This window comes from Nilaparvata lugens, chromosome 1 (genome assembly GCF_014356525.2).
Source record: "Nilaparvata lugens isolate BPH chromosome 1, ASM1435652v1, whole genome shotgun sequence".
Taxonomy (NCBI): domain Eukaryota; kingdom Metazoa; phylum Arthropoda; class Insecta; order Hemiptera; family Delphacidae; genus Nilaparvata; species Nilaparvata lugens.
Window position 1 is genome coordinate 36,498,917 of NC_052504.1, and position 22,842 is coordinate 36,521,758.

The window sequence follows — 22,842 nt, forward strand, 5'->3', positions numbered from 1 at the left end:
TTACAGTATATACATTAACAACTAAAATCAAATCCTTTCAATAAACAAGATAAATCAGTGATGCTATAATAGATCAATATATTTACATACAATATGTGTTAGATGCAACAAAATTTGTAAATTATAATAATGACCTGATATTGCCTAGCCTAGTGTATAACATGATATAAGATGTGGTACAAAATGAAATCTATTCAATTGGAATAATTACTATACTAATGTAATCCAGAAATTCTCGGCACTATCCCAGCCATGAGAGCTAACCAGATACTTTTTCAAATGTAGTCCAAAGTTTTTTTGGGCGAGTAAACCTCTCAAATTACTTGGAAGAATATTAAAAAATAATGGAGATAAATATATGAAGCTACGCTGACCAGCAGTAGTCAATAATCTAGGAACAGTAACCAGACCTGACTCCTCCCGTCTTGTAATAGCACAATCCGTTCTATTAATGAAATGAAAAAGTGATAGCTTCTTATAATATAATATGATGTGTTTCAGGTATATCTGTCTAATCGGTAGAACTGAAAATTCCAAAAAAGCCAATCTTGTTGAATACATTCTATTCTTTTTCAGAATAATTTTTAATATTAAATTTTGTATTGTTTTTACTGGTTTTAGAACATTTGTATATGCACCACCCCAACCCACAATACCATATTGGAGCAATGACTGTGCCAGTGCATAATACACCATCTTCATGATTTTCATAGGCAAAACAGAACGTAATTTCACAAATATATAAATAAGTTTTCTAGATCGTGTAGTAAGCTGCGACAAATGTACATCCCACTTTAAATGCTGATCAACCATTACTCCAAGATATCTGATACTGCTAACCTTCTCTATTTTATTACAATTAACTGAACACCCTAAATCTACATGACTAAGACAATTTGGAGAATGCAAAACAAGTGACATATTAACTGGCTGATTCTGTATATTCAAGGAAAAAGAGATGTATTTTGTTTTGGACAAATTCAGAGTCAGTTTTCTTCTATCAAGCCATTTTTTTACTTCTCCCAGTCCCCTAGCAGCTGAGTCATATGTGCTAGCCCAGTTTTCTTCATGAAAAATTAAAACTGCATCTTCTGCAAATGACAATATTTTCCCATTGATTAAATTAAGGTTACAAAAGTCATTAATATAGATCAGGAAGAGGCAAGGTCCAATCACTGTTCCCTGCGGGATTCCCATTTAACAGATTTATATTCACTAACAGTGTTATTGACTCTAACACATTGTTGCCTATTCTTTAAATAACTGCAAAACCATCCCAGTGCCACATCCTCAAGACCAAGGCTACGGAGACAATCAAGTAGACGATCATGGCAAACTGTATCAAAGGCTTTTGCAAGATCAAGAAAAATAGCTATTTGTCTCCTACCTACATCCAAGTTTAAGATTGTTTCTTGAACAAAAGCAGCAATTGCTTCCTGTGTTCCCATCCCCTCTCTAAAACCAAATTGATTTTTCGACAGAATATTATTCACTTCCAAAAATTTATGTAGCTGTCTTTTTACACATTTTTCAATTATTTTAGCCAAATTCGAAAGTAAACTTATAGGTCTATAGTTGGTAATTTTCCTTTTGTCTTGTGATTTGAATATTGGTTTTACTACAGTTGTTTTAAAAGAATCTGGAAAAATACCTTGTTCAAAACTTACATTAATAATGTGTTTGAGTGGAGAGGCAACAATACTTTTAACAGATTTTAAAACAGATACAGTAATACCATCATGACCAGGCCCAGATGCACCTCTAAGACTCTCGATCGCCTCCACAACCTCAGTCTCTGATACATATTGAAAAGTAAAATAATCTTGCGGATTGTGGGGATTGTCTGGTTGCAAATCATCACCAGGCTCACTAGGAATATTTTGTACCATTTTCTCTCCTATAGAGATGAAAAAATCGTTAAAAGCATTAGCACATATATTGGGATTATCCCTAGCACTATAGACATTACCATCAATTTCAATTTCTTCCAAACACTCCTTCCTTATTTTACAACCAGCTACCTCCCTAACTACATTCCAAGTCCGTTTTACATCATTTCCAGCCTCCTCAATTTTTCTGCTATAATACAATCGTTTAGCTTCTCTAATAAGGACTGTCAATCTATTTCGATAACTTCTAAAATAATTTCTCAGATTTAAATTGAATGGTTCCTTTTTACATTTGTTAAATAGAGCTTGCTTTCTTCTAATAGAAAATACTAAACCTTGAGTAATCCATGGCTTGATTTTTTTAAACCTCGAACTAGATTTGGCTACATTTATAGTGGATTTTTCAATATAGCTTTGTAGAGTTGCTACAAAGTTATCTGTTGAAACATTAACATCCCTACTAGAAAATACAGACTGCCAGCCCTCAGACTGGATAAGAGACAAAAGCCTATCATAATCGAGCCTGGTGGCAACAAGTGGCAACTGAGCAGCATTGTTAGTCAAGTCTATTTCACAACGAACCCTAAGAGAAGTAACATAGTGATCAGTAATACAAGTCTTCAATACCATGGGTTCAATGTGCTTATTAGTGTGAACATTACCGAAATAATGATCTAAACACGAAGGTGTTCCCTGAAATGGAACCCTTGTAAAACAATTCACATAAGATATAAGCCCATTTTCGTTCAATAAATTCAAATAAGATTCAGTGTGGATGTTATTTCTATTATTCAAGATATCAATATTTATATCTCCTACAAATATAATATTTTTTCCTAAATTTAAATTCGAAAGCAGCTCAGCTAAAGAGTTAACAAAGTCCTGGCAATTATCATTAGGTGATCTGTAAGCACAAACAATAACCCACTCCTCCTCAAAAATTTTCAGCTCTATCACGAGACAACTAGCCCCAACTATTGTGCATTCCCGCACATGAACATGATCATAATCTTTTTTCAAGTAAACTACTACACCCCCATTTCTATTTGTGTGATTCATTGAATAGTACTGATTAAAACCAGGTATATCACACACTATGGGCCTAACACCTTGGTGACCCGTCTCAGATAATACAATCATGTCTATAAATGGCAATACATTAGCAAATTCTAAACAGAACTCGTCTAAATTCTTCCCAATGAATCTGATATTACTATGAATTATATCAAAATTTACACTGGGTTGATTAGAAATAATATTGTAATAATCATTAGAGTTATTCAAACATAATGTCTCAACTTCATCGAATTCATCTAAATTTTCAAAAATGTCCATAATAAAATTATTTTACTGTTCATTGTTAAACAAGTCTTTAGTACTTACATCTTAGAAAGGTCCACATCACTTTTAATATGTAAAACATTCTTACTGGTTTCGTCTTTTTTGACAAGAATATTACCATCACGTACCCACACAAAGCGATATCCTTTCTCCCGAGCGATTGTTCTGGTCGTATTTAGCAGTTCAAGCGTTGAAGGTATCAAATGTTCGTAAGCCATCACCCTTGTTTCAGGTAGAACAGCTGAAATGTTTTTCGCCGATATACCAGCCCCACTATTGTCCTGCGAAGATGCTAGACGAAAATGACCCATCCATGACATCTTATCTTGACGACGTACGAATTTAATTACTATCGGTTTGATGCTGTCTTTCTTCTTACTGGGAAGGCGATGAGCAACACTTATGTCTCTAGCAGTTAACTCACTCACGGAACCGCCATAGCGGACCGGCATAACATCTGCCAGAGCCAGGTTGATGATTTGAAACCTCCTTATTTCCCCCCCCCCACCTATCATACCTTTTTCCCCCTTTTCCACACACCTGCTTTTTCCAACTTTCTTTGTACCCTCTTTCTTACACCAACCAAGCGGCTCCTAATATAAATAACATTCTGCGTCCCGGGGGTATTGGTATTGGTTGGATATTGGCGATGTAGCACAGGGAAATTATTAATTGTCACTGCATAAAGTAATTGAGGTGCCCCACGGTGTAAGCCTCAGAAAAGCTGACCGGACACAAATGTCTCCCGGTCGAATGGGCCAAAACAGCCCTTGTCAGGGCTCAACACAGCTATCTCAAAATTATAATGACAATACTCTGCTTGAAATTAGGCATAATAATCTAAGAGTTGCTCAGCTCAACATTGAAGGAATTTCTAGATCAAAGGCTGAAATATGTGGAGAGATGATGAGGGACCTCAAAATAGATATAATACTCCTTCAAGAGACACATGTTGCTACAAATGCCGAGAGCAGGCTAAAAATCCCAGGGTATTCTTTGATCAATTTTCTTCTTCATGACAAGCATGGTCTTGCCACATATATTACCCAGGACAAGGCCATGCTATGTACAGCTGTGGATGGAAACTGTCATTCCATTGGGATAAAATATGGACACACAACAATTTTCAATGTCTACAAGCCTCCCTCAGAAAGGTGGAGCACTTCTCCATTACCGGCTGCAGAACACCCATGTATATATGCAGGAGATTTCAATTCACACAGTCCACTATGGGGGTACAATCATGTCAATGCTGATGGAGCAGAGTTAGAGCAGTGGATGGAGGGAGCTGGCTGCTTCCTGGTCTTTGATGCAAAACAGAGCCCTACTTTCCATTCTGCACGCTGGAGATCAACATCATCACCAGATCTCTGTTTTGTGACATGCTCTGAGAATGGTAGGCCACTGATAACTGAGATAACAATAGAATCCCGCTTTCCAAGAACCCAGCATAGTGTCGCAGTCATTGAAGTTGGATTGGTGCTGCCATCTATCCAAAATCGAGAAATGCCAAGATGGAATCTACGTAGAGCGGACTGGGCCCATTTCACAGAAGTGATAGAAAAGACTGTTAGCAGAATCCCAGTGTCTATTGAGAATTATGATAGATTCACCTAACTGATTTATGTGGCGGCTAAAAGATCAATGCCAAGAGGTCATAGGAAGAGTTACATTCCCTGCTGGAGTAAGGAGTGTAGTGACCTCCTCAAAGAATACAGGAATTCACACAGTGATGAGACTGCCAACCAGCTGATGCAAAAACTGGATGAGGAGAGACGCAGCAGATGGGTGGCTGCAATGGAGAGCATGGATTTTACTCATTCCAGTAGAAAATCATGGAATCTTCTTAGAAGACTGGGAGCAGCGAAAGTGAGCACAACCCATGCAACGGTCTCACCTGATGTAATAGCTGACACCATATGTGAGGTTAGCGATATCAATGTACCACACAGAGACTTACTGCATATGAAGCGACATCTGAGAAGAGAATTGCGTAGATGTACTGAAAGATCTAGCTTTGTGAGTCCAGTGAACCATAGTGAGGTGTTAGCTGCAATCAAAAACATCAAGCTGGGTAGAGCTGCTGGAGTTGATGGCATTCTTCCTGAATTCATAAGGAACCTGGGACCCAAGGCCATACACTGGCTAACTAACCTCTTCACAATTGTTATGGAGAAATCCAGAACACCAGTGGTATGGAAGAGAGCAAAAGTTGTTGCCATTCTGAAGCCAGGAAAGGAGCCTAGTGACCCAAAGAGCTACAGACCAATATCACTCCTATCTGTCATCTATAAGCTTTTTGAGCGTGTCCTGCTGTCCAGGATTATTGGAAGAGTAGAAGAGTCTCTTCCACAGGAACAGGCAGGATTTAGGGAAGGCCGTAGCTGTGAAGAACAAGTGCTGTCCATCACAACCTACATAGAGCATGGTTTTGAGAGGAAGCTGAAGTCAGGGGCAGTATTTCTTGACCTTAGCTCGGCCTATGACACAGTCTGGCACAGTGCACTGCTGCTAAAACTTACACGGACATTGAAATGTAGAGCAACTGTCAACCTCATACGATCCCTGCTATTGAATAGAACGCTGAGGGTGGCACATGGTGGTATGGAAAGCTCTGTGAGGAGAATACAGAATGGACTACCTCAGGGCTCCGTGCTATCCCCGATGCTCTTTAATGTGTATACCGCCGATCTCCCTACCACAGGAGCACAGAAATTTGTGTATGCAGATGATATTGGCTTGGTGGCACAAGATTCCTCATTTGAGGTATTGGAAACTACGCTCAACAGAGATCTGGAAAATTTGGCAGAATACTTCAAGGCATGGCACCTGAAACCCAACCCAACCAAGACAGTCACAACAGCTTTTCATCTCAGTAATCGGGATGCAGGGAGAAGGCTAAATAATGCACCAGCAAGACGGCTACAATCTAGGAGGTATCTGAGATTAGATGATCAGAATGGTCAGGATATTGAAACAATTTGGAAGGCAAGGTGGTCCTCCTCATCAGTAAAGAATAAACACCTAATTGAGGATCCAAATGTACAGGTGCCAGGGACACTGCTTGGCGGCCGGCAGTGGTGCTGTTTGAACAGGTTCCGGGCATCTACTGGAAGATGCGCCCAGTCTCTTGCCTTATGGGGTTTTACACCTGACCCATACTGTGAATGTGGCGAGATACAGACAATGGAGCACTTGGTTTCGAACTGCCCTCTGTTCCCATGTGAGGGAGGATTGCAGGAGGTGCATGCGGCAAGTGATATGGGGCTTAAATGGATCGAAGGAGTATTACAGAGAATTGACATTTGAGGCAGACCCATAGAGGCCATTCCAAAATATGCAGTAATACTGCATATAGCATACTGTCCTTCAATGTAATATTTGTTTTGTGTTTTTTAAATTATGACAAGTCATAACTGACGCTTCCACATGCTGGCCCAAAAAGCATAAGCTTATATATAACTCACTTCCAATCGTTTTTGAAAGCATATTAAAAACCTCATTGACACATTCGTTATTTGTTTCTGTTATTCCAGTAACCACAATATTATCTCTACGACTGTAAGATTGTAGGTCCGCAATATCTGTTTTCAGTTTTTCATTATCACTTTTCAATATTTCATTGTCCTTTTTAATTTTTTCATTCTCCAGCTTGATGGATGTTAAATCATTTTTGAAACTTTCAAATTCCTCCGAAATGAATTGAATCGATTTTTTAAACTCAGCGAAGTCAGTTTTGAAATCTGGCGGCAACTCCGATTGAATCAGCTGTTTAACAACTTGGCCGATCGCTTGAAGGTCAGCCTGTGAGAGAGTAGTTGTAGGCCTACTACTAGTAGAAGTGAAGGTAGACGGAGCGGCGGCACTCTGTGTTGACACCGCGACCCCCGCCTCAACCACAGTAGACAATGCCGCTTTGTCACCCGCACTGGCGCCGGCTGCACTGCTTATCTGCTTCTGCTGTTTACCCGCTACTGCCACCGACTTACACACTATACATTTCCATTTACTTCTAGTGTCATTTGACATTTTACGAAAGTTTTTTTCGTTAATAAGTTCACACACGAAATGTAAATATTTTTTACAAACACAACAAAAAATAAGGTCCTGTTCCGGAACATCACTGTCACATTTTGAACACTGCATAATGATTTAAATTGATAAAAAACTGGTTAATAACACGGAGCTGTTAACAATCGATGTTACTCATTCAACTGCCAGAGGCGTACTGATAATTGTTCTAAATCGAATTAAGTAGTGCAGGCTATTGATAATTGATGTAATGATAGTAATGACCACTATCACTATTCCAACATTATCTCAATAAAACTAATCTAAAATTCATCTTTTTATCAGGATGTTGCAGCCCTCTCAGATATGTTCCAAATTGGTGAATTGGTAACTGTAGCAGTTGAGACAATAAATCAGAATAATGGCAAATTCAATGTGTCCCTCAGTCTAAATCCGTGTGATGTGAACAAAGCGTTCGACAGTTCATCGCTTGTAGAAAGTGTCCAATTGATTGGTGCAATTAAATCCGTAGAAGACCATGGCTACGTTGTCGATGTAGGAATAAAAAACGTGGTTGCGTTCCTCCCAATAAAAAACGTTGACCAAGAGGCAATTGGAGGATTAGGTGAGTGCTCATTTATGATTTACTATTTACATTTACATAACTTATAAGCTTTACTGTATTGAACCTGTTGATATTATAAATTTTAAAAGAATTCCATGATCTGTTATGAACCACTGATAGGTTAATATTTACATACTGACATGTTGAAAACAAATATATCTTAAGATACAAGATTCAGATCAATCCCAAATTCTGTATGTATCAGATAGAACATTGGTAACAGCTCTTGAAACTGTGGCTTATGCTTAAGGTTAGCCAAGTGCATAATGTTGCTATACTTTTAATTTGTTTTTGATTTCTTTTACTTTATATTTAATGAATTTTTCAATGTTTCTAAGGGTTTCTATTTTTTATAGTATTATTAATTTAAATTTGCTTTTGAGTTTTGAGAGTGAAAAATCGAGAGAAATCAAGCTCTTATATTGAATTACATGATACATTTACGGAAGGACTTTGTCTTCGCCTTTAGTCTATAATAGAATATATATAACGATTTCAAAAGTACGAAAAAATCAGATTCTTCTTCAAGTCGTCTTCGCATTTGATTGTAAAAAATAAAGTTGCTGTTTTTGACATGTACGTATGTAATGTGATTTCATGTTACAGTGGTCGGAAAACTCGTGCGTGCTGTTGTTACGTATATTAAGAGAAAAACATCTTCAGCATCGACTCTTACTCTTTCCATAAAGAAAGATACCCTCCAAACATCTGTACCTAAGACCGGTTATTCCAACACCAACGTTATACCAGCAACTCGAATCAAAGTCCATGTAACAAAGGTATGTTCCCAATTCTAATTCGAAATAACGACTCAATTAGCCCCTTCTAACGAATAATACATTTTTTAGTATATTTTGTCAAGTATCTTGGAAATCAACTTGGTTACCGGTCAACATTTTCAAAGGGTCCATTGGAGTTTTTGCTGGAGAGTATAATGCAGAGTATCCATTATGATTTTCTATTGTTTTGTTACATAATTCTGTTTTTATCGTGTAGTAGATATTGTGTTAATGCAATAATAAATATAGTAATCATCCTTTATAATTGCAGGTTCTGGCCGAAGGTCTGGTTGTAAGGCCAGTGAAAGCATGTGGGGATGTGACCGGCCATATAAACCTGAATAACTTGGCCAGCTGCTGGGATACAACAAGCCGCTTCAAGCCGGGCATGGCTTTGTTCGCAACTCTGCTCTACACCATTCCACATGCCAACATCATGTACTTCTCTCTGTGGCCACAGATCTGCGATGCCAATCCCGATAGAGCTTTCCATGATGGTGCACTAGTCAAGAATGCTAAGGTAGGCTACGTGATTTTATAGGATTCACTACTCTTCAAATCTGGGTTTCAATGACCTTTCAGACCTCATTATATATTATACTAGCCGTCAGGCTCGCTTCGCTCGCCATATCCGTCTGGACCCCCGACTGGATTTTCCAAAAATGAGATCAGCGGGCTCGCTTCGCTCGCCTTCATGTAGACCTCAGCGGAACCTCTGAGGTTCTCGAAAAACACCTGTTACTATATCGGCGTATCTTTGGCTAACAAAATTCTTCCACCTCAGCTAAACCTGTGTACTGAATTTTTTTTTTTTATCAATTATTGAAAAAGCTGAGGAAACGCAGAAAAGCTGAGAAAACGCTAATTTTGGCTAATTGGATAAATTGGTATTTAGGAGGTCCTGGATAAATGCATTTCAATCTTCAACTTGGTACCAACCTAAAAAAGTCAACACAACTTAATGCCAACCTGACAAAATTTTTAATTTAGTTACCAGAACAACTGTTTCGAAGAGGTACTCTCTCTAGATTATAGTTCTATATTAACATATGGTATGGACATTTCAATTAAAGTTTTAAGATATTGGAATAAGAAGAATATACATGCTAAAATAACTTTGAACCCTTAAAAACCACCCTTAAGGTTAAAATATCGCCAAAAGATTCTTAGTGCGCCTCTAAAGGGCCAACTGAACATACCTTCCAAATTTGAATGTTTTTGGTCCGGTAGATTTTTAGTTCTGCGAGTGAGTGAGTGAGTCAGTCAGTCAGTGAGTGAGTGCCATTTCGCTTTTATATATATATATAGATAGAAGATAGATATAATTTAGGTTGTTCAATCTGAAGTTAGGTTGCATTAATCTTGTTTAATTCCAATTGAGGATGATTAATCATTCTGATGCGGTAAATCATTTAATTGATGTTGATAAGAAATTAATGAAACACATTACTGATAACGATCAGATGAAGTGAGTATAGAGGTTCTGGAGGCGGAGAATTAGAAGCGAGAATTAGCTTATTCAAGATAGTTCATCCAGATTGATTTTCATCTCCGAATATTCATTCATTTCTTTGGTGTATGAACATCTTTATGAGAGTATGTTTGATGGAAAATCAATTTATATTTAATGAATTCTAAGTTGAATCTATAGGTTCTCAAATCAAATAACCATATAAGTTGAGCCTTCAACATTGAAAAATTTATCAATATTTTTACGAGTAGTGGCTCTGAAAAGTGCCATTTTTTCTTTTCTTTTATGCTCATTTTCAAGAGAATATATAGGATATTATCCATTGTATCCTTCACATTTTAGTCTATCCGTGGGCACCTCGTGGGGGACAAAATAACCCCATCATTTGATTATACCTTATATCATAGATTAATTTCAGATAAGATGATATGGTGTAACCCGCGCTCCCGTGCATACTATATTTGCATATTGACATTTATTTATTGTATATAAGAAGATTTAGAAGATATGAAGCTCTTATATATTTATATTGTACTTTTGAAAGCGATTGGCTATTTTAAAAATAAATGAATACTGAAAAAAATTAATATTAAAATGAATGAATAAATGTTAGATGGGTAGTGAGAATAGGAAGTGCTGTATTTAGAGAAATAGATAAGGGTGTCAAACAAGGAGACAGTCTAAGCCCACTTCTATTCATAGTACTGATGGATCAAATAATAAAAATGTGCAAGAGAAGAACGACTTGAAGCACGATTGGAAACTGTAACCTCCGCCCAGTATACGTTCAAGCACTGATATATGCAGACGATATCTTGCTAATAGCTAACACTCAAAGAGATCTACAAAATGCTGTAACAGAATGGTGTAGTGCGATAAGAGATAAGGGAATGGTTGTCAATATTGAGAAGAGTGAAGTGATGTAGTATCAAAGAATCAGGAGAATGTGGAGTAGAATATAACATGGGATGGTGGTAAAATATTGGAAAGAGAAAACAACTATGTATATCTTGGGATATAAATCTCTGCGGATGGTAAAGTTGATGAAGAGATAAACAATAGAGTAAGGAAAGCCAACCAAGCTTATTACCAGCTTAGCAGAACCATCCTGGGAAAACGAGAAATAAGCCAGGGAACAAAAATAAAAATATACGAGTTAATATTCAAGCCAGTCCTACTCTATGGAACAGAATGCCTCACAATGATAGAAAAACACAAGAGTAGAATTACCTCCTCAGAAATGAGATACCTAAGGAGGATGGTTGGAGAAACCAAAAGAGACGGAGTGAGAAATAGTGTGATCAGAGAAACATAAAAACAGGAGGAACTGATTACCACTGTTCAACGAAAAACCCTAGGATGGTATGGCCATGTAGCTCGGATGAGTGATGAACGAAAGGTAAGGCTGGTTATGGAGGCAAGACCGGAAGGAAAACGAGGCAGGGGATGACCACCACTGCAATGGAATCAGTATGTAGAGAGTATAGCTGCTGGAAGAGGTAAGACAATGAATGAAGTAAAGAGAATGGCACAGGATCGTATAAAGTTTAAAGAATGGTTGAAGGAACCCGACGCTTAACGGCAAAAGGGTATAAAATTGAAGAAGAAAAAGAATAAATGAATATTTCATTCTACCTATACAATATAAAACATATAAGTGTAATCAATATAAACTATACAATATATAAACTTGAAATTCGTGCTTATATAACTATACAATTTATGGATCCTCTGTACTGATTCTTGGTTGCTCTATTAAGAAAGTCCATCAGTTCTCATACTGAGAATAATTTTTTTCAGGTTGTATCATTGGGCTATGAAGGAACCAACTTCCAGCTGGGCTCCGATGAGCTCAATGCAAAAGGTCTAGTTTCCATATCACAGGACGGAGGCAAGCATGATTTCAAAGTGGGAGAAATGCATACTGTGAGAGTAATACATTATGATTTGATGGAAAACGTCTACATATGCTCAATGAAGCCGTAAGTATCTTCATCGAATGATATGATGGTTGTAATGTTGTAATTCTAATATAGTTCCTATTAGTATTACTTCTCTGCTACATTCCATTCATTCATGAATCATTTATAATCCCAGTAAAATACATTCATTATTTTGACGCAAATCAACGTACTAAATTTCTTTTTCATTTCATAATCTTTTGCTTATAGTTCTAGTAAGGGTTATATTTAAATATTATATTTTTTATGTTAGATTCATTTCCTATTCATTTTTCAATTTTTGACTACCGTATTCTTTGTATTCTCCATATCTGACAAAGTTTAAAATATCGCCAGAACTGGAAAGTGCTTATTGAGAGGATGGAGATTAGGAGGATTCTCAGAGCAGTCATTACTTACAAACCAGAAGGAAAAGAAGTATGGGCAGGTCTAGAAAGTGATGGTAAAAGAATTTTTGTAGTCTGATATAGACATCCTATCTAGGTCCTTATAAACATATCTCCTGTGCTTCATAGTTTCCTGTATGGATCAACTTCCTATAAATTTCATAGGAGCTTATTAATGTTTCAATAAGTGTAATCAAACTTTAATCAATCAATATTGAGCATTCTTCAGAAGTTGAATTTAGAGAGTTGGGATTTTTTGATGTGGAGTGGCCATAGACGAGTGGATTATTTATGCTGGCTTTATAATTCAGAGGCCCGGTTTATTATCATTATAATGTGTTTTAAGTTTTACTGGGTAAAAAGGCGACATTGAGCCCGTTCTGGGTACATAGAATATGGTAAATTGCCCGATTCACAATTTACCAGGTAAAAAGTTCCGCGTCCCATGGGAAGAATATTGACAGATTCTGTACCAGAAACCAGTTCCAGTTCCAAGTTCCTGCCCCACAGTCGAAGCCTGGTAAATTGTTACAGTTCAAATTATCAGAGCTCTCATTGGTCGATTGAATTGTAGTCTGCTTGCTTCTCTGTTAGCTTGTTTGTTTACCATAGCATAGCCATGGAATACATAACCAACAAAATTATGTTTGATAACCATTCGTTTAATGATTTTTTCTCTATAGAAAATTTGAGAGTGATAGAATGAAATAAATGCACACTTTCCTAGACGGTAAATTTGTAAAACAGCATTTCTTCATTCACGCAGCTAGTAAACGACACATTTTGGTGTAAATCAACTTTATAAGTGCGCGACAAAAGTTTGAACCAACGATTTTAAAATGGCGTTCCATGGGAACATTTTGCACTAGTCACGTGATGGACAATTTACGATTGGAACAATTCACTGTACACAGAACGTCCACATTGGCAATTAAGCAAAATGACGCCTTTTTATATTTTGGAATATTTAAAAAAACTCCTCACATCTGATTTTATGCACAGTATGATTGCTTTTTGCATTAGATTCAAAACCTATGCTGACAATCCCAACTTTTTACTATTATTATTATAAGCCGTCGAGCTCCCGAAGTGGAAGACGCTGAGTATGAATCATGATTGTTGATTGGACTTGGTGTTGCCCACCAGCTTTTCATTTTTTGAGAAAATGCCTTTACTCCATCTTGTTCCAAATCTTGGAGGCTTGGAGCTTTCACCTCTGGAATAATTTCCCACTCTTCTGAGTAGATTTTGGCCCACACCTTCTTCTACCAGAATTCCCAGTGTCGCTCTGGGCCGGCAAGACTCAGTCGGCGTCTGGGGTGGGCCGCAGCAGGGGACGGGAGGCTTGGTGTGGTGTCCGTCAACCACCCTCGTTCGAGTCGGGGGTTGAAACAGGGCCTTGAGTACCTTGTTGAAGTGATTCCCTCTTTTAGGAAAGATAGGACTAGGGCGGGGAGAGATAGGAGTAGGAACGATCTGGTGTCTTCCGTGAGTATGGTCTCCGGGACGGGAGAAGCGTTCCCAATTGTCACTGGATGTCTTCTTGCTATTCCCGATGGAATTAGCAAGGTAGAAAAGCCCTGGAACCGGGCGTCGCGGCTGGTCACCGGGTCCCTCACCTCGGGCACCGGGTGTTTCTGGCTCTCAGGATCGGCGTCTTGGGGTCGAGCAAGGCCTTCCCAAGCCTTACTCGAGGTCCTCTTGCTATTCTAGCTGGAACTAGCAAGGTAGAAGAGCCCCGGAACTGGGCGTCGCGGCTGGTCACCGGGTCCCTCACCTCGGGTACCGGGTATTTCTGGTTCTCAGGATCGGTGTCTCGGGGTCGAGCAAGGCCTTCCCAAGCCTTACTCGAGGTCCTCTTGCTATTCCAGTTGGAACTAGCAAGGTAGAAGATCCTCGGAACTGGGCGTCGCGGCTGGTCACCGGGTCCCTCACCTCGGGTACCGGGTATTTCTGGCTCTCAGGATCGGTGTCTCGGGGTCGAGTAAGGCCTTCCCAAGCCTTACTCGAGGTCCTCTTGCTAATCCAGTTGGAACTAGCAAGGTAGAAGAGCCTCGGAACTGGGCGTCGCGGCTGGTCACCGGGTCCCTCTCCTCGGGTACCGGGAGTTTCTGGCCCTCAGGATCGGTGTCTCGGAGTCGAGTAAGGCCTTCTCAAGCCTTACTCGAGGTCCTCTTGCTATTCCAGTTGGAACTAGCAAGGTAGAAGAGCCCCGGAACTAGGCGTCACTGGCGCCAATTTACTTTTGCTCTAAAACTATTTAGATTTGTTATTTTATGATCCGTATTTTTTTTTGCCAAAACTACATTTCTTTTAAAGTTTTCAGTCGATCCCCCTCCATCGACAAGCAAAGCTACATAATTTTACTATCTTTTTTTGTAATTCTATGATTGGGGAGCCTCATGATATTACCAAAGAATTGAAGACGTATTTTCCTCATGTCTTTTACAATATTTGATTGTTGCTCAACTACTTTATTTTTTGTAATCTATAACAGTTTTCAGTTGATCTTGTTCCCAACTTTTTATTATTATCATTATTTTGTAATGTAAATAGTCTAAATTTGATTAATAAAATATTTGGTTTGCTATTTTCATAAAACAAAAAAGGCCAAGTTGGTCAAGTGGTCTAAGGCGTCACACGTTTCTGTCTGCTAGCATTAATATCTTTAATCAGTGGTGGATCGAATCTCGTTGGTAGGCATGAATATAGGGTGAAATATTAGAATAGTTTCTAATATAAAGTAAGTATGGACATTATTTTCAGAAATCATAATCACCCATCCTCTGATTCCATTACCCACGCACAGGCAGAGCGAATGATTCGCAAGAATGTAGGCTCATCAACCGTTCCTTTGTTCTATGTGTTTTGATTCTGGGGCGTAGTCATAAATATGGCTTTCATTTATTCGTTAATTCTCTGTAGAGTGAGCCAATATAATTTCGTATTACAAAACAAAAAACGCATTTCATAAATCATAATTGTTTTTTCTCTTCGATTTAGGTTTCATTGAAGTATTATTTTACACAGTTCTAAAGATCAAATTATATAGGTGGCTCATTTACGTCCCCCATCTTGATGCATTGTTTGAATATTCAGATTTCAGACGTTTGCAATGACTGTCAGTAATAATACAGGGAGAAATGACACCTCCTATGCTTGAACAAGTCGTGATAGACGCCGCCACAAATGATAAAATTCATTGTATCTGAGAATGAGTGACGTCACTCAGATGATTTGATTTTAAAACTATGTAGAACAAAACTTGAGGCTCACACCCACATTGTAAAAACAAATGAAAAACTTCCTGATTCATTTCTTTCATTTGCGCATACTGTTAATTTTTAAAAGGAAGCTATACTGCCGCAATCGTTTGTGAAATACTCTATCCCATCCATAGAGTAATCTCATTATTTACCTGTTTAATGTTCTAGCGAACTGTTATCGATTGGAGTCTACTCAGCGAATGATCTGCAAGTTGGCCAGATCGTTGAGGGAAAAGTGACAAGAAAACTCGCTGGGAAAGGCGTCAATTTGCAAGTCGGAAATGTGACAGTATTTGCTCCACATTTTCATCTCACTGATTTCCCGTCCATGTCTCAGAAAGACAATGTCCAGTCTCCTATCTGCAAAATGAACGCCGTTGTGAAAGCTAAAGTAAGGAAATACAAGTCGTTTATTTTTGCAACATCAATCAATCTGGTGTTTTATCAGCCCTATGTGACTAGGTAACACTAAAAACGAGATAATACTAGATAACTAAAAACAATACGAACTTTTTGAAAGCAACTAAACTTGAATTTATTCCTCACCAACCTAGTAATCAACATTGAAATCAATCCTTACTCCGATTTTTACGTTGAGTTTTACTTCAGGATCTCAGTCAACGAAATTTCTTTGATCAAGTCACAAATTACATTTAGTGGCTATCGTTGATTCCTTTCTTCTTATAATTAATTGTTCTTAAACATTGTTTGTTTTTTATTTAAGGTGTTTTAATAGCAAATATTGCTCCTAAAACACTACAATGTAAAAGATGCACACACAGCGTAACCTTATACAATAAATAAATAAGCTTAAACTATATGATAAATAGATATTCATAGATCTACGTTCTGGAGCCAGGCTTTCAACGCTGGTATTTTTGTGTTATTCAGGTCCTTTCCAAGCACGAAGGCAATATTCTTGTTACACTGAAGCCGATGCTGGTGAGAACTGCTGCGCTATGCAACTATTCTGATGTGAAAGTTGGTGACTGCTACTATGGAACTGTGAAATCAATGGCAGACCGTGGCATAGTCGTTTGGTTTTACAACCATATCACTGGCTTCATCCCAAATGACCAAATCCATCCTATCCTTCTCAAACCTACTTTCCACGTAGGACAATCGGTAAGTTTGTTGATCAATTTGAAATCGATTATCATTGATGATTGTTGATGCATGTTTAGTTAATCAATAAATTTATTGGAAATAATTACAATATTGGGTACTGCTAATCCCTTAGATCTTACAGCAGATTGAATACCAATACATTATTATTGTACTCGAACAGTGATGCATTACAACTATAGTGTGAAATACATAATTACGAAAAGTACACTAAATTGTATTTAAGTAACAAATTTTTTTCAAGAAATGGTAAAATACAATTTCTGAATAGCCAGTTACATTTACATAACTTGTTAAAAAGTGAGTTATTAAAGATATGCTTTTTGACACAAAAATTAGATCACAAATCTGTTGATAAAATACCATTGGAAGCTTCTCTAGTAGTGTACCTTTAGTAAACAGATTCTATATTACGAGGGTAATTTTTCGATCTCCGATCACATATTGCCAACTCGTGACAAGTGGTAGGGCGGTGATGTTCGCAGAACTGAACAGTATGTCTCCTCTAACAAACGCTCTATGATCGGCGCAGCCAGATCGTCAATCGTTGTCGACTTGAGGACTTATGGCTATCTCAGTTGAATCTCCTATTAAGTGATCATTTTGTAGCGTTATTCGTTTTTTGCCCCCCCCCCCCCAGTGCGGTAGGGGTAGTAGAATTGTACCCACAGTAATCCCTGCTTATTCGTAAGAGGCGACTAAAAGGGATCTCCCCCTTCCAAGCCCTTCTTCCTATGACCTTCTTCTTCTTCTTCTACATGCTTGGATCTTTTACTTCTAGAATGACACCTTTCCATTGACTTAGATTTGTGCCATTCTTTTGCAGTGCGCGGCTACAGGGATGATGGGGGCACCTTGCTTCGGTAAGGTGTAAATCTGTCATCCTGTTGGTCGTGCACTGCCCTCTTTCCCGATCCTGTCCTCCCCACCTTCGGAAAATTCTTCTTTTTCATTTTATTTTTTCCTTATGCTGCTGCCTTGTAGTTTGGAATTGGTTTACCAAAGGCTAGGGAAGGAAACCCGAAAAAACCACCTGGTCCTCCAGGTTGGGTGGGGGTTGGGCGATGGGTGACCCCCATCCCCGTAAAAACTCAATTGTTCATAAACAATTAAACGAGCCTCGGATTGGTAACCGGAATAAAAGGAAAACATACAGGAAAAGAAATGACTTGAATTTTGGATTTGGAACTTGGAATGTTAGAACATTGTATAAACATGTTAGAAGATTGACTGGAAGTGGCGTGTCAGACACTAGAGAGGGGACAATTAATTCTCTACAGTGGAAAGATGGATGGCAGACATGAGTTGGGAGTTGGTTTCATTTTTCAGAAAAAGTTTATGCATAACATACTGGATTTCAAAGCAGTGGATGAGCGTATGAACCTTGCGAATGAAAACAAAATTCTTCAATTTGTCCATTATAAACGTACATGCAGCAACTGAAGATAAGGAGGATGAAGTAAAGGAACAGTTCTACTGTAAAGTGGAAAGCATTTATGACAGCTTGCCCTCCCTCGAATGACATGAAAATGGTTATTGGGGATATGAATGCTAAAGTGGGTAGAGAAGATCACTGGAGAGATATTATTGGCTCAAATAGTCTTCATGAAGTCAGTAACGACAATGGGAGAAGAGTTATTGAATTTTCAGCATCCAGAAACATGATTGTCGCATCAACACAACATCCCAGGAAAAATATTCACAAGCAAACATGGATGTCTCCAGATGGCAGAACCTTCAATCAGATTGACCATGTCATCATCAGTAAAAGGGGAATGTCCAGTGTCATGAATGTGCGTAGTTACAGAGGGGCAAACTGTGACTTGGACTATCATCTAGTAGGTGTGAAGTTTCGATGCCAAATTGCAGTTGATAAGGAAAGATATCAAGAGCGAACAAAGTTTGATATAAACAAACTGCATGTGGCCGAGAAGAGAGAAGAATATGAAGAAGCACTTTGAAAAATGGAAGAGATGGATGGGTCTATTGAAGATATGATGATAGAAGAGCAATTACAATAACCTGATCGAAGCGGTAACTACTTCAGCAGAAGCAGTACTTGGAATGGAAACGAGAAAAATAAGAGAAGTTTGGTTTGATGAGGACTGCAGAAAAGCAATTGAAGAAAAAATTAGTAATAGGAAAAATTATCTGCAAAGGCCCACTAGAGCAAAGAGGGAACTCTTATACGAAACGTCAAGAAAGATATCTAACAAGACAATTAGAAGAAAAAAGAGAGAGTACCAAAATAAAATTGTAGAAAGAATTGAGAAGAATTTCTTGGACAATGAGACACAAAAAGCATATAAAGAGGTCAATGTTTTTAAAAAAGGATATCAACCCCATACAGTGTTGTGCAGAAACAAAGAAGGAGAAGTGATTGGTGATAGGGAAGCGATCAAAGAGATATGGAGAACCCATTTTAATGAATTGCTGAATCAGGGTGTAGAACCTCCAACTCTGGAGGAAATTATTGGGGCCACTAAGCTGCTAAGAAACAACGAAGCTCCCGGAACAGATGGAATTCCAGGTGAACTATGGAAGCATGGAGGCATACAAATATACAGACGGCTTCACAAGCTTATTGAGCAGGTATGGTGTAAAGAACAGCTCCCAGATGAATGGAAGAAAAGTATTATTTGTCCCATTTACAAAAAGGGAGACAAACTAGACTGCCGAAAATATAGAGGAATATACCTGTTGAACACAACATATAAAATATTCACCACAGCATTAAAAGCAAGATTAGGGGTGTATGTGTAAAATATAATAGGAGAATACCAGGCAGGATTTAGGTCAGGTATATCAACTACAGATCAATTATTCACCCTCCGACAGATTACAGAAAAAGGCTGGGAAAACAATATAGATATATTCGCAATGTTTGTCGACTTCAGGCAGGCCTATGACAGCATCACAAGAGACAGGCTGTATACAATCATGTTAGACTTGAACATACCATCAAAGCTGGTGAGGCTAGTCAGAGCCACAATGGAGAATACGGTTTGCCAAGTCATAGTGGCTGGAGAGCTGACAGAATATTTAGAAACGAAGCATGGCCTAAAGCAAGGAGATGGAATTGCACCAATGCTCTTTAACTTGGCACTAGAGCATGCAATAAGGAGGACTTCAGTGGATAGGTGTGGAACACTGATGATGAAGTCAGTTCAAATACTAGGCTATGCAGATGATATTGGCATACTTGGTCGATCTATGATGGCAATGAAGAATGTAGCAATGGAGTTGGAAGAGAGTGCATCAGATGTAGGGCTGGAGATAAACACTGAAAAAACAAAAGTATTGCTCCAGAGTAGACAGAATCGGAATAAACTAGGACAACTTATGGAATGTGGAGGGAAGCACTATGAAGTAGTTGATAATTTTACTTACCTACGGAGTTGCATAACCGATACTAATGAGGAACTCAAAGAAGTTCAAAAATGTATCACTGCAGCCAACTGCACATTTTTCTCTCTTATAAGCATATTTAAAGCTAGGAATGTACACCGTGAATGTAAGATAAAACTATATAAAAACATTATAAGGACAGTGATGTGCTGCGGAAGTGAGACATGGACAATTACAGCCAGAACAGCAAACCTGTTGAATGTATTTGAGAGAAAGATGCTGCGAAGAATATATGGACCGGTGTGTGAGGCAGGACAGTGGCGTATCCGTACTAATGCAGAGTTAGCAACACTCTATAGAGAACCCACATAGAGAGAACTCTATCGGCCCACATAAGATTGATGCGGCTCCGATGAGAGAGATTCGTTTTTTGCAAGAAAAAAAACAATAGTTCGGCAAAACTACCGAAGAACTAGTCAAGTTTATGAAGAAAACTCTATGAGTGATAATGTGCGTAAATGGTGTCAGAAATTTAAAGACGTCAGATAAAATGACTTGTGAGAACATTGTGATCCATGACAACGCCAGTCCTCTCAGTGCTGGTGCAGCCAAACTTTCTCCAGTTCATTCAGCAAATCAAATGCGCATTTTCGATCACCCACCATTGAAACCTGGCTTGGTCACTAGTAACTTATAACTTTTTCTCAAGCTCAAGCCATAACTTGGAGAACAGTGCTTACTAAGTAATGAGAAGTTCCAAAACAACGTCATAGCCCTCATAGCCCATTTCAACACATTTGACGACAGCATTTCATACATAGGTTTTTTGGTTTGAGAAATGCCTAGATCTTCACAACAATTATGTTAAAGAATAGTCTTTAGTATTGTTAATTTTTAATGATAAAATGATTTTTATGTACGACCGATCGGATGTTGAAAAAATTACTCGTAATTCGAAATTATGTATCTTTTCAAAAATTATCCAACAACGTTATTATTTTTCAGATCAGATGTTATGTCAAGGAAGTAGATCCAATGAATGGAAAACTAATTTTGACTTTGAAACCTTCAATCCTCAACAAAGGATATTCTTATGGATCCCGGTATCCACTGACTGTGATTGAGAGTAATTCTGAAGGTTTCAAAGTTAAGGTCAGAAACAACAAAAAAATTGGTAAGTTTTTATAAATTCTTTTGATTAAATTTATGGTGCAGTCGTTTGGACTATATAGTTGTTGTGAAGTTTTACATTTAGATGTTGAGTTTCTTTCCTACTCATGGAAAAACGACATAATTACTGCAATGAACAGGTCAATGTTGTAATCCATGAGAATTATACTTGATAATTTAAAATAATAACTATTTTTATCTTCCAATTTCATGAATTGTTGTTCTAAGAGCAAATTTATCAAAATTTATTTATTTATTCATATGCAAATACAATTCAGGTAAAAACAACAGGCATTTGCCCAAAACTGCTTCAAACCTTAATTTGGAATACACAGTCTAAAGGTTATGCTACTTACGTAACTTAAATGATAATTTGTACACAATTTTGAGTCCAAAAAATGTATCTACTACAATTTTGAATCTATTAGATTGATCAATTTCCAAATACGAATCCAAACAAAACTCTTCCTTCACAATTGCAAAAAAATATTGAAAATTTCACTGAAATCCACAAACTCATGTAAACATCAAAACATATATTGAACGAATATGTTGAAAATTGCAAGGTTTGCTCATGTATTTCTTTCTGTATAGTTTATAATAATAATTTTATTTTTCAGTGGGACTTGTTCCATTCGAGCATCTGACAGATCATGTAATGCTTGTGCAACCACTAAAAGACTATTTCAAGCCAGGCAGTAGAATAGAGGATGCTGTGGCTTATTCCAGCAATTTTGAGTCTGTCCCGTTATTTTCTCTGAGACAATCTGTTCGATCATTCTTTGAGGTAATTTAGTAAATGTGTGATTGTTTGTTCCCTATTTATTATTTAGATAAAAAGTTAATAATATAATATTTTTTTTTTGAATTGTTTATTTATTATAATTACCTATATTGTTGTTGTTGTTGTTGTAAATATTTATTGACACTAAATATATTATAATATGAATATGATAATTTTGAAAATAGTTTTTCAACAATGTAGAAATATAATTTATTGACAAAATATTCTATCTCAATAATTATGAACATTTATCATATTCGAACTTTGTAAAATATGTTTTCTTGGCGATTAAAATATAATAGATTATTGTAAACAAGAATGGACAGTTATTATTACATCAGATATACCGGTATCAGCTATCCTCTATAGAAAGCAGTAGCAAGGCAGAGAATCGGCAACGCTGCTCTCCTTTCTTTCTCCACTGCCATTATAACGTGAACCTCACTATAGATCAAAACTTGGCTAAGCGTAGAGTTGTTAGCAACCTATAACAGCTACTAATCAGTAAAATTCTATTATTTGCGTGCTAGGTGACAAAGTATTGCTTCATGCGCTCATGAGTAGGATTCTTAGGAGTGTCGTCATTCTGAAAAACAAGAAAGGCTTGATAAAAACCAATTCCAGTGAACAATTTTTTCTACTGCCTCAAGAGCTTCAGAAGTGATAAAGATGTTTGAAAAGAGAAT

General features: G+C 37.7%; 2 protein-coding genes across 3 annotated transcripts in view; one reads left to right on the forward strand and one right to left on the reverse strand.

Moving 5' to 3' along the window:
* The window catches only part of LOC111049131 (protein RRP5 homolog), a 68,795-nt gene that overhangs the window by 24,589 nt on the left and 21,364 nt on the right, over nt 1–22,842 (forward strand). For both annotated transcript variants that reach the window (XM_039420501.1, XM_039420511.1), the window contains 8 exons: nt 7,587–7,866; nt 8,473–8,645; nt 8,917–9,165; nt 11,917–12,098; nt 15,898–16,120; nt 16,621–16,854; nt 21,208–21,376; nt 21,993–22,159. In XM_039420501.1, coding sequence (XP_039276435.1) covers nt 7,587–7,866; nt 8,473–8,645; nt 8,917–9,165; nt 11,917–12,098; nt 15,898–16,120; nt 16,621–16,854; nt 21,208–21,376; nt 21,993–22,159 — 1,677 coding nt within the window. The remainder of the gene's footprint in view (nt 1–7,586; nt 7,867–8,472; nt 8,646–8,916; nt 9,166–11,916; nt 12,099–15,897; nt 16,121–16,620; nt 16,855–21,207; nt 21,377–21,992; nt 22,160–22,842) is intronic.
* On the reverse strand, nt 1,525–7,459 carry LOC120349786. Its single transcript, XM_039420514.1, has 2 exons — nt 6,693–7,459; nt 1,525–3,649 (listed from the first exon to the last, which is right to left on the reverse strand). The coding sequence occupies exons 1-2, from the start codon at nt 7,374–7,376 to the stop codon at nt 3,269–3,271; spliced, it is 1,065 nt and encodes a 354-aa protein (XP_039276448.1). The 5' UTR covers nt 7,377–7,459; the 3' UTR covers nt 1,525–3,268.

Excerpts from the sequence above, each read along its gene's own strand:
- LOC120349786 (XM_039420514.1), bottom strand. The coding sequence starts at position 7,376 with ATGCAGTGTTCAAAATGTGACAGTGATGTTCCGGAACAGGACCTTATT. Across the intron at positions 3,650-6,692 it reads CAAAAACGATTGGAAGTGAG|TTAACTGCTAGAGACATAAG; the intron begins TTATATATAAGC and ends TCCGTGAGTGAG.